The sequence below is a fragment of the Mastomys coucha genome, unplaced genomic scaffold (genome assembly GCF_008632895.1).
Source record: "Mastomys coucha isolate ucsf_1 unplaced genomic scaffold, UCSF_Mcou_1 pScaffold18, whole genome shotgun sequence".
Taxonomy (NCBI): Eukaryota; Metazoa; Chordata; class Mammalia; order Rodentia; family Muridae; genus Mastomys; species Mastomys coucha.
In genome coordinates, this window is record NW_022196900.1 from 75,698,328 (window position 1) to 75,710,711 (window position 12,384).

General features: G+C 47.6%; 1 protein-coding gene across 2 annotated transcripts in view; it reads right to left on the reverse strand.

The window, feature by feature from the left end:
• The window catches only part of Kdm4a (lysine demethylase 4A), a 45,927-nt gene that overhangs the window by 26,985 nt on the left and 6,558 nt on the right, over window positions 1–12,384 (reverse strand). For both annotated transcript variants that reach the window (XM_031378412.1, XM_031378413.1), the window contains exons 4-10: window positions 8,445–8,559; window positions 6,916–7,109; window positions 5,119–5,168; window positions 3,705–3,808; window positions 3,210–3,347; window positions 1,282–1,526; window positions 539–738 (exon numbers count right to left, since the gene is read on the reverse strand). In XM_031378412.1, the coding sequence (XP_031234272.1) occupies window positions 539–738; window positions 1,282–1,526; window positions 3,210–3,347; window positions 3,705–3,808; window positions 5,119–5,168; window positions 6,916–7,109; window positions 8,445–8,559 (1,046 nt within the window). The remainder of the gene's footprint in view (window positions 1–538; window positions 739–1,281; window positions 1,527–3,209; window positions 3,348–3,704; window positions 3,809–5,118; window positions 5,169–6,915; window positions 7,110–8,444; window positions 8,560–12,384) is intronic.

Here is a 12,384-nt window from a genome sequence, read left to right on the forward strand (position 1 = left end):
ACTAGACTGGCATCAAACTCTCAGAGATCCACCTGCCCCTGCCTTGCCAATGCTGGGGTTACTTGGCCCCATAAATAAAGTTTTTAAAAAAAATAGAATAAATAATAAAATAAAATGGCAGCATCCCTCCAACCTTCTCACCCCTCTTATCCAGCCTGGCCACAGACTACATCCATCCTTCGCAGCCCAACATCAAATTCAGAGGAAATCACCAAGGGCTCCTAGAAATGGTATCTCCCATCACTAGGCTCTTCCTGGCCCTTCCTCACTCAGAAGCCCCTGCTGCACCCACCCACCTTATATGACTGAAACCTTCACAAAAAACTTTGGTCTTTGGTGTTTCCCTGAGCCCTCACCAAGCAGTGGAACAAGCCTTTTCCTCTGTGTCTGGCTGCCCTACATGTCCCCAAGCAAAGTGCTTCTCACACTCCAATACAGGGCAGCCCATAGGCCGGTCACCCTGCAACTCAATACAGCTTTGAGCCTCAAACAGACAGGTGTCAGTTAGGGCTGTGGTCAAACCAGTCTGTCAGCTCACCTGGGAAGGGAAGGCTGTCTTCAACTTGCCGCACGGAGCTGTGGGTGGGCCTCACTGGGGCGAGGGGGGCCGGGCACTCTGTCATCTCATACTGTCCAGAACTCAGCTCTTCTTTGGGGAAGAGCTCACTCTGACTGACCTCCTGTGGTATTTCCAGACAGACACGGTGTCTCTTTGTCCCTATCCGGTGCTTGGCCAGGCTGCAAGGAGATAACAAACCTAAGAAAACAGATAGTCACCCACTCTTCGTTCACCCGAATGCTGTCATACGTGCCACACACACCCAAAGCAACTGGCCAGGCTGGCTCAACACCTCCCAGCCCATTCTGCCATCTGAACAGCACAGACCCTGCTGCCCACTATGGACGTGAGGGCTGAGAAGAGGCACGCAGGTCCCCCCAGTCTTTCCCCAATGTGCACAGATCCTGTGGTTCAAACCCCAATAAAGCTAGCTACAACTCCTTATTCCCATGGAGCTGGTAACTCTAGCTCCTTCCACCACATTTCTTTCAAAAGATATTTATGTGGTGCTGGGAAAAAATGACTCTGCCTACAACAGCACAGGCTCACTACCCTCATTCCTGACCAAGAACCACGGGAAGCTACTGGGTCATCAGCGCTGTGGCTTCCAGAGCTGTTTCTGAAACCTGTCTGTGTGCAGTACAAACAACGTAGAACACTCAAACTGTGGTGCCCCCTGCCCCTCCCCCTAGAGCCGAGCCCACAGCATGCCCACCCAGTACCTTCTCTTCACATCTCCCTCCTCTCCATGCTCCACCACTTCTGCATCCTCCTCTGGGCACTCCTCATTCCCAGCTCTCGGGGTTAGTCCACTGTCCTTCAGAAACTCTGCTGCTTCCGGTGTGGGTAGAGTGTGGTCAATAACCGTGCTGTCCTTCCCAGCTTTCCAAAGTTTATAGCGTTCCGGCTGGAACCTCCTCACAAAGACGTCCATGGAGATCTTCACCATATCTTTTCTGCAGGAGCACTGCCACAGGAGAGCAACAGTGAGGATGCCTGGTCACCTCCACACCCACCCCACCCCCCATGTCCCACCTCCATCCTCTAAGTGTGATACATTGAAAATCCGCACTGTTGGGGCAGGGCACAAGAGAGGATAATGGAGGAAGTATGACCAAACACATTTTAACATATATAAAAGTAGCACAAGACAGCCATGGCGGTGTGCGCCTTTACTCCCAGCACTCAGGAGGCAGGGGCAGGTGAATCTGAGGCCATCCTGGTCTGCATAGTAAGCTCCAGGATAGCCAGGGCTACATAGTGAGACTGTTTCAAATGAGAGAGAGAGAGAGAGAGAGAGAAAGAGAGAGAGAAAATGTGACAATATGGAATGCATTATTTTATACAATATATTCCAAATTTAATAGACCAATGTTAGCTGATGCTGAAGTTAAAAAAAAAAAAATACTGTTTTGGTTCCCAAAAGGCAGAATGCACACCACAAGGTTCAACCAACCAAACCAAACAGGTCTGAGGAGAATGGGTAGAGACAAAATCTGCGAATGCCTCCCCAATAGTGAGCAGCTCCCTGTCCCTGGGTATCTACCCATGCTGGGACCAAACAGGCAAGTTTACTATTTTAGGTCAACAGTTGCTTGCCTATAATAAAGCAAACCCCTAAGACTCTCACATGAGGTCTGGAGAGATGACTCAGTAGTTAAGAGCACCAACTGCTCTTCCGAAGGTCCTAAGTTCAAATCCCAGCAACCACACGATGGCTCACAACCATCTGAAACGAGATCTGACGCCCTCTTCTGGAATGTCTGAAGACAGCTTCAGCGTACTTACATATAGTAAATAAATAAATCTTTAAAAAAAAGGCTCTCATATGAGAGAGGTAACAGTACATGAGCAATCCAAGCCATCTGACAGGCCCAGGAAGGACAATCACAAATTCAAGGAGAACCTGGTCTACAGAGCAAGACCCTGGCTCCAAATAAAATGTTTTAAGGGGAGTTGAGGCTTGGAGTGGTGGTGCCGAACTCCCATCACAGTGCTCCTAAAGGTCAGCCTGGTGTACTGAGATCCTGTCTTTAAAAAAAAAAAAAAATGGCTGAGGATATTGCTCAATAGTAAACACTTGTCTAACATTCAAAATACCCTAGGATGCCGGGCGGTGATGGTGCACGCCTTTAATCCCAGCACTTAAGAGGAAGAGGCAGGCAGATTTCTGAGTTCGAGGCCATCCTGGTCTACAGAGTGCATTCCAGGACAGCCAGAGCTTTACAGAGAAACCCTGTCTCAGGGGAAAAACAAAACAAAACAAAAAAATACCCTAGGATCAATCATCAGTCCCAGTTAGCAACACAAGTGCACGCATGTGCACACTTACAGAGCGAGTACCTTTCGTTCTTCAGTTAATTAAGTTAACCAGGTCCTGGTATGCAAATAGTAGCCTCCTTGGAAGTGTTTCCTAAACGAGTTGCCGTAGAGAACCTTGGGAGGCTAGTCATGTTTTAAACTCAATGCTGTACCTAGTGAATGCTCTTGTTATATACACACAATACCTCTGTGAAGCCCCAGGGCAAGTTAGTCATGTCTCACACTGGCCAAGACATCATGTCCCAACATTTCAAACAATGTTCTGACCAGAATGCCCTCAATCAGACACTTCTGCCACGGTGTTATGGAAGAAACCGCGTGGGCTTACCAGTACAGCTTGCTTGCCGTACTCGATCCACCGACGGGTAGCAAAATTGGTAGACTCAGCACAGTTGAAGCCATGGTTGAAGCCAGCATGGTAACCATAGGGAAAAGTGATCATAAACTCTCCAGCTTCTTGGGTCACCTGAAGAAGAGCAGATCTGAAGCAGCTGCCACACCTGGCAGAGGCCTAGCACAGAATTGCGCTCCTGAGTGTTTCTCTGCTACCACTTAGGTGGATCAACCAAGAGTAAGTCAAAACTGCCAGGTCTTGAACGAGATCTTGCTTAACATATCACATGTATGCTAAGAGACTAATTAACCAATCCTCCAAATTAATCCTGTGCACCCTCAGCACCAGAAGGACACATTAGCCACCTGCTGTTATCAAACTCCACCCTAGAGACAAGAACAATAGGCTACAAAACTGTGCTAAACAAAGACCAGAAGGGGTGCTTCTGCATAAGCCCAAGGCCTGGTGTGGGGGCCACGGCCAGCTCACCTTGTCAAAGGGAATGCCGTACTTCTTCAGCATTAATGGGGAGATCAGGGTCATCTTGTGGCGGAGAAAAGCCTCACAGCTTTGAGCACTGCCTGGGAAAAAACCTGTTTGAAAAGATGGTAGGTCTGAGTGGATGAGGCTCTGCCCAAGCTCTGTGATTCCAGGCTTACTTTTCACCTGCAGATCTCAGGGGTAAACACTGTGATGCTAAGAGGGCATAGGAAGATGGCTCAACAGGTAAGAGCATTTCACTTACTGCTCTTACAGAGGACCTGAGTTTGGTTCTCAGCATCCATGGTGGGCAACTCACATCCACCTATAATTCCAGTTCCAAGGAATCCAACACCCTATTCTGGCCTCCTCAAATGGTACTCACGAACACAGACAGACACTCAAGCATGTAAATTAAAATTATAATAAAAAAAAAATTGGGGGTGGGGTAGGGTGGGAATTGTCCCTATGTACCCAGGGTAGGCCTGAAACTATGATGATCAAGACTCAAAGAACAGGCTGGAGAGATGGCTCAGTGGTTGAGAGCACTGACTGCTCTTCCAGAGGTCCTGAGTTCAAATCCCAGGAACCACATGGTAGCTTACAACCATCTGTAATGAGATCTGATGCTCTCTCTTCTGGTGTGTCTGAAGATCACTACAGTGTAATCATATAAATAAAATGAATAAATCTTTAAAAAAAAAAAAAGACTCAACGATCAGCCTACCTCTACTGAGATTAAAGGCATGAGCCACCTAGCCTGGCCAAAAAAAAAAAAAAAAAAAAAAAAGGTGCTGATGCTGCTCCAGTTGCAAGAAGTCTGGGATCTCTGGTGAGCCTCCAGCTCTCCCGGGTGGAGTCTTACCTGGGTAATGAGGCTCTGTGGCAGCACTCACACACTCAAGCTGGCCCTATGAAATACCTTCTCCGGGCCCTGAAGACTGAACCTGTACCCCAGCCTTTTGAAGGTAAATACATGTACAGTTTGATCTACCCAGCATCTCTTGAAACAGGAAAGACTCTCTAGAGGCCCAAATCTACCAAAGTCCACTTAAAGGAATCTAAACACACACACAGACACACAAACATACACCACACACACAAGCACACACACACAGAGTTAATCTGGCTTTCACATCTGAAGCCTGGGAGGAGAATGTGACCAAGTCTCTTCCTAGTTGAAGGCTGGAGGGATGTAGGCAGAGAGCAGGAAGAGGAACCAATACAGTCGCAGACAGAATAGGAAAAGCTCAGGCTGCGCCTGGTCCACTAAGGTATGGGATCTGGCGGCTGAGCTCACACATCCCACCAGATCTGCAGCCTGTGAAAGGTCACAGGTCATCTGACCACAGAGAATGAACATCTCAGAACAAGGAGTTAGACAAGGAGAAGGGTGACCCTGTGCCTGGAGGGGTTACAGTACCTTTGGCAAGACGCTCCAGGCGTTTCCCATGCTCAGGTGGGACAGAGTACCTGCAATCACACGAGATCGTCAGACACCAACAGAGGATGAAGAGGGGAAGCAAGAGACTTGCTCTCCCTCACAAACACCCTGAAGGAAAAAGACCTTGAGGGTTCCCAGTTTAAAGACACGGCAAACGTCTGAGGTGATGGGTACACCAAATACCCGAACCTGATTGTTACACATCACACACATGTACTGACATATGGCACTATATAGCTCGTGAATATGTACAATCACTACATGCAAGCTGAGACTACTTTGGGGCCGCACTATACAGCACCATCTTGCCTGGAACTCAATATGCAGACCAGGCTGGCCTCGAATTTGGAGATCTGCGAGCCTCTGCCTCCCTGGTGCTGGGCTTAAAGGTGTGTTTCACCACACTGGGCTTAAAAACTCATTTCCTAAGAACACCTGGAGCAAAGCAAACATAAGAAAGCTGAGACAGGAGGATAAAGAATTCAAGGGCAGCCTGGGCTATATATAAGGAAAGGACACTAAAGAGCAATCTATGGAAATAAAATACTTTAAGACAAAGGAGTAGAGCACCTACACAGCAGTATGAATTTATCCCTTCCATACTCACTCACTCTGCATGGTGTTTACTGAGTGAGAACTTATAGAACAGAGACTCTCTCCTTACTAAGGTGCTCCTGTAGTAACACTGTTTCCTGATTTGGGGGAGGTAAAGGTTTCACCATGCTCCTGAAGGATGGCAAAGGCCTAGCGGAGGCTGGAGGACTGGGAAACACGACAACCAAGCACTGGACACCTTGACACTGATGAGCCCATTTTTCTACCATACAAGCTACACTGATTACCCAATAGATTTAATTACTCCTCCATGCACTGTGGTGTCTGTTGCTCTTTGTGGAAAAACAAAGGAAATAGAGACACCTGGGACCATTTAAAACGTCTACAAAACTGCTAAGCCTTAAATCCAGCTACCTCATTTTAACCTTCAACTCAGCATGGTGGCACACGGCTGTGGCCCTGGCACCAGAGAGGCAGCACTGACCCAGGATTGTCTCCTTCTGTACACAGACTTCTAAGTGGACTTCTAAGGATATGTGCCTGACAATCCAAGAGCCCTGCACATGCAGTTCAAACCCGGGAAATGTTTCCCTCCCACCCCTGCCCTGCCTGCCACTATCCCACCCAGCTCTGTCCTTCTCCCTCACAGGTCTCAGTCCAAAGGATAGTGAGTTCCAAAATAGCTAGACAGACAAACCTTATCTCAAAAAGAAAAAAAGAGAAAAAGAAAAGAAAAGGAGATGCCAGGCCTCCTGAGAAGAGGAAATCAAGCCAGCAGCAGCCACCGGCCAGGAACAGTCCCATGGCTCTGAGCGACTCCACTACCACAGGAAGCGAGGTTCCCTACGCAGTGTAGAGTACTCTGCTCTCTGAGCCCCTCTACTCAACCATGTGTGGCGGCGTGTACCTATTCATTCCAGAATCCGGAAAGCTAAGAAGCAGAAGCCTCTCAAGTTTAAAGCCAACTTAGGCTACAGGGTCAAGTCCCTGTCCCAACCTGGGCTACAGGGTTAAGTCCCTGTCTCACACAACAAAGAACAACAAAAATAAAACTTGCTGCTCATAGGCATTCTGGGCTCCAAGAGCACTTCCAAAGTTAACTGAGGCAGACTGCCAGCTCCTCCTCAAACCCAGTACCTAGAATGTGCACTCCCCACGTGTAGGAAAGGCCAGAAGCCCTGCGCTGATAGAAGTGCGGTGCTAAGAGCAGGCTGACTTTACCAAGACTTTGGCTCTCCAAAGTGCAGGTAGTTGATGCTGTATAGATCCATGTCTTCCGTGTGCCAGGCAAAGGATGTCTTCCACATGCCGAAGTATAGGTAGGGGGTGTTCACCCCCTCAATGGTGATCCCGCTCTCCTTTTCCACCAGGTCCAAGATGGTCTTCAGCCGGCCGATATTCCACTCATCGACATGCTGCCGAGAAAACAGCAACCCAGGGCACATATGTAAACATGGCAGCCTCAGGGAAGCTGTCACTGCGGACTGCTGTCAGTGTGGCCTGTCAAGGCCGCAGCATCCAAAACAAGTAAGTGGCCTGGCATGGAAGCACACACCTTTAATCCCTGCACCCAGGAGTGAGAGGCAGGTATTGAACTCTATGAGTTCAATACTAGTCTGGTTCTATATAACAAGTTCTGGGCAGCGAGGTCTACACTATGAGACCCTATCTCAAAAAAGGAAAGGATGAAGGATGACAAACGGACAGACAGATAGATGGAGAAGGTATGCAGGCAGAACTAGAAAATAAAAAAAGTTGAAAAAATATGAAGTAAAATTTTAAAATATTTAAGAAAGGGCTAGTAAAATGGTGTAGAGGGTAAAGGCATACGCCATCGAGCCTGAGTTCAATGCTCAGAACCCACGTGTGGAGGGAGACAACTCACAAGTCGTCCCGGCCACACGACATCCTCTCCCTAAGTTTCGGTGGTCATCTAGGGGTTCTCCGTAAGCAGGTTCTGAAATGCAGCACCATGCTTTTCCGTCTCCATCTTGAGGACTTACAGCCAACACCTTCTGTCACTTTCTAAGGCTTCTCCACTCTCTGACTACCTGTGCATCCTTCTCTGTGAACCCCGGGGCCCACTTCTTGCTCTCTGACCTTTTCCTTCACCACCCTGCCACCCATTCGTCCACGAGTGACTCCCCACCTCTGAACTGATGTCAACAAACTCAGAATTCACTTTTTAAACACTTCCCTTTCAATAATGTATGCCACTACTAAAGCCAATCTGAGAGATAAGCCCAAAGACAGACCCAAATATTCCCCCTTCTACCACCATAGGAAGACAATTTGTTAGCTCAAAAAAGCACAAGATCCCGAGTCGGTAAAAGCAGTTAGGACAGCTCCTATTCCAGTGGCTCACTGGAGAGCTCTGTATGCGTCTCTTCCTAAGTCTCCACTTGGTTAGTCAGAGAGTGGCTTTCTGCAGAGACCGCCCGCCCGCTCCTGCTCCCGCTCCCTCTCCCTCTCGAAATGCCTCACTTTCTGTGATCTATGCCACCCTCTCAGGAACTGATCATCTACCACCCACACACTATGGGCGTAGCCTTGAAAAGGACATCACAGCACCCAATTCACGTGCAACGTGGAAGACACAAACTCCAGTCACGTGCAGAACTGCTAACAAGGCAGACAGAAGAGTGTATCAGCAGGAGAACATTTGTTGTTCATCTGCCCATTCACCAAACAGCTTTTTAAGTTACCTACTGAGTGCCAGGCACACACCGCAGGATTCTCAGTGGTCTCACCTGTTCATAGAGAGTACCATTCACATCTGCTCCATAGATGGGAGGATTGAATGTGAGGTTTTTCCAGTATTTACGCTCAAGTTCTTCAAATTCGCTATATCGTGGGGTACAGTACCTTTCAAACATAAAATAATGATGTTAGCCATTTATAGAGAATGACCCCCATAAACCCATGCTTGAAAACTTGGTCCCCAGTTGGTAAGACTGGGAAGGAGTGTACTCTGTCCCATCTGCCATTTGAGATGAGAGCGCGCAGCTGTTCCCATCACTACACCTTCGCTCCAGTACCACAGACTCTCACCCTCTGAAACCTGGAGCCCAATTAAATGCTTCTTTTATGAGTTGCCTTGGTCACACTGCTTTATTGCAGCGACAGAATATGTTTATTAGGCATTATGAGCCACATAAGATACAAGCCACTATTCCAGGGGCAACAAAACATTTCAAAAGAACAAGACACAAGGCAAGGAGCGTGGCTCACCTGAAAACGGTGCTTGCCTAGCATGCACAAAGCTCTGGGGTTCAAACCAGGCGTGGTAGAACATGCCTACAACCCCAGGACTTGGAAATAGATGCCAAGAATCAGGGCAAGGCCACCTGCTACATGAGCCATTATCTCAGAAAAACAAAGCCAAGGGCCAGAGGGATGAGGGACAGCTCAGCGGTGAAGAGCACGGACTGCTCTTTGGACAGAGCCTGACTGATTCCCAGCACCTGTACTGGGCAGCTCAAACCTGCCTGGAATTCTTAGTTCCAAAAGATCTAAGGACTTTGGCCTCAGCAGGTTTCCAGGATCCATGTATATAACCACAGACATACACGAACTAAAAATAAAATAAACCTTTAAAGAGAGAACCAGGGGTGGGGGGTGGGGTGGGGAGCCGACCATATGGCTTAATGAGAAAGAATCTCAATTTGTAAGCCTAAGTCAAGGCTCATACTCTACATAAGCAGGAGAAAGAATGACTCTGTAGTGTGGTCCTCTGAGCACCAGACATGGGCTATGGCACATGCAATGGCCCCTCCCCATCCCCCTCAACAAAAGTGATAAATAAACATTAAAATAAATAAATAAATAAATAAATAAATAAATAAATAAATAAATATTCCTTCCAGGCTGGAGAACTGAGTGGTTAAGAGCAGTGGCTTCTCTTCCAGTGATTCCCAGCACCTACATGGGGGCCCACAAAGGCTTTAACTCCAGCTCCCGGGATCTGATGCCCTCTTGTGGCCACCATGAGTACTTTGAGCACCTGCTATACAAACAGACATGCAGGCAACCACCCTCACACATAAAAAAATTTAAAACTTAAAAAAAGGATGCCCCGCTTGGAACCTCTCACTTTAAAGAGGTTTCCTTTCCCTTCACTCTTTTGTCTGTATCTGTTCAGCTTTGTAGAACAAGCTTGGCAGCTTGGCCTTCCAAGCCCTAGTAGAGTTTCCTTTGCATACTCAGGAGGTTAGATAGAATCACCGTGTAAGTCAAAGCCAGCCTGGGTTACCTGGGTTACCCAGTGAGTTCCAGGCAGATCTAATACACAGTTTCTCCCTCTGGAGGCCTTGGACAGAAGGAAGCCTGGGGAAGGTCATAGACACAGATGTGAACCCATTCCCCTTAGGAACACGGTACCCTCTCCTCTCTGGAGAGGTTGTGGCACCCTGCACGTCCTAGAGTGATGTGGGAAGCCAGGCTTTCCAAACACAAAAGCCAAAGACCCAGCCACACCCAGACGTCAACCCCTCCGGGGTGTAAGGAGTCGAGGCCACAGAGCAGCACCAGTGTCCCTCACTCACAGCAAGGACTCGGCTCTGAGCAGCTAGCTTGTCAATGCCACACTCCCAGCATCCTCTCAGAGTCTCACACTCAACAGATAATTAGTGGGGCTGAAAACAGTGTTTGAGGAAAAATACTTAGCAACAACAGAAATTAGGGGCAAAAAAAGCTTTTTCTATATCACGGTAGTGGGTGGGAATGGAGCTCATTTTAGTAAAAGCTTGCATGAGGCCCTATAATGCACACAAAAAAGTAGATAAATAATATTTTTAAAAAAGGATACCAGGGTGGAGGGGATAATCTGTATGATTCAATATAAAAATTAAATAAAGAGAAAAAAAGTAAGTTGGGTCAGTGGTGGCGCACACCTTGAATCCCACACTGGGGAAGCAGAAGCCAGTGGATCTCAGTGAGTTCCAAGACAGCCAGGGCTACACAGAGAAACCCTGTCTCAAAAACAAACAAACAAACAAACAAAAAAGGAAAAAACTAACATGTGCTCACAGCAGAGAAGACAGGAGGCTGGAGACATGGCTCAACAATTAAGAGCACTGGCTATTCTTCCAGAGGACCTGGATCAGATTCCCAGCACCCACATGGTAGCTCTCGACTGTAGCTCTAGTCCCAAGCATTCTGACGTCCTTCCTCTTCTGGTCTCCGAAGGCACCAGCTATACATTTAGTACATATACATACCTCAGATAACAAAAGTTTTCTCAAAATGAGAGATGAGAGAGGATGAAGCCCTGAGGGGTCCCCGTGCAGAAAGCAAGTAGGCAAGCTTGGCGCAGGGCACAGCTGAGAGCAGCCGTGAAGGATGGCTCAGACTTTCACCTGCAGAGCACGACACACTTCAACAGACATTTGTCTAAATTCACTCACTGCCCAGCATTGCAGGTGTTTTAAGAGTTATGAACACACCCGTAAGATCTTGATTAGCACAGTGACAAGAAACAAGAGAAGGCAGAAGAGCAGAAGATACCGGGGAGGGAAGGTTATAGTCAAGCACACTGCGCATGCCTAGGGGCTTGCAATGGCGGTACCGCTCCAACTGCCAGGCTAAGATCAGAATATGTGAGCCAGCAAGATTCAGGGAGTAAGGAAGAAAAAAGAAGAGATCTCCCGCGGACCCTCAGGCTGATGAGCAAAGTAGGAAGTGAAGAGACTCAGGAAGGATGCTTAAGAGAGCAGAGCACACTGCTCGGCACAAGAGACCCTCATCCCATGCGGTGCGGATGAGTAAGACCAGCAAAGAACAGAATGGCTGCAAGCAGAGACACTGGGAAGAGAACAGGGCTGGCAACTGTAACCAGCATGGTAATTACTCATTCACATTACTCATTCACATCCCTGACAGCAGTGAGACAGTGCTGGCTGCTGCGCTATAGCAGACAAAAGGGGAATGGAAATGAGCAGAGCCACTTACCTACAAGCAGGTGAGACAGATACATCCTGAAGCAGCTCCTTTTCTCTCACCTCCAACTTTCTTCTCTACGACTATGCAATTTTCCACAGTCAAAAATGCACCAGACTATGATGTGTCTACACAAGAGGCCTTGGGTTCCATCAATACCAACAATTTTTTTAATTAAAAAAATAACACCAAAACAAGACAACAACAATAACAACAGCAGCAACAACAACAACAAAACCATACTTAAGTGGGGCAGAGATAGCTCAGCGCTAAGAAGGCTTACTGATCTTGCTGAAGACTTGAGTTCTGTTCCCAGCACCCACACTGGGTCACCCACAACTACTTGATTCTCCAGCTCCCCTGCATGTGTCTATAGGTACCCTCCCAGCCTTGAGGGTACCTACAAGCTAGTGTGGATACAGACAGACACACACAAACAAATAAAAATAAGATCATTTGTTTAAAACACAGAGTTCAGGCTGACCTGAACTTGCTATTATAGATCAGTGTGACCTCAAACTCAGAGATCTTCCTGTGTCTGCCTTGCAATTAAAGGTGTGTGCTATTATGCTGGCAAAATAAGTCTTTAAAAGAAAATTACTGGCCGGGCAGTGGTGGCGCACGCCTTTAATCCCAGCACTTGGGAGGCAGAGAGGCAGGAGGATTTCTAAGTTCGAGGCCAGCCTGGTCTATACAGTGAGTTCCGATACAGCCAGGACTACACAGAGAAACTCTGTCTCAAAAAAAAAAAAA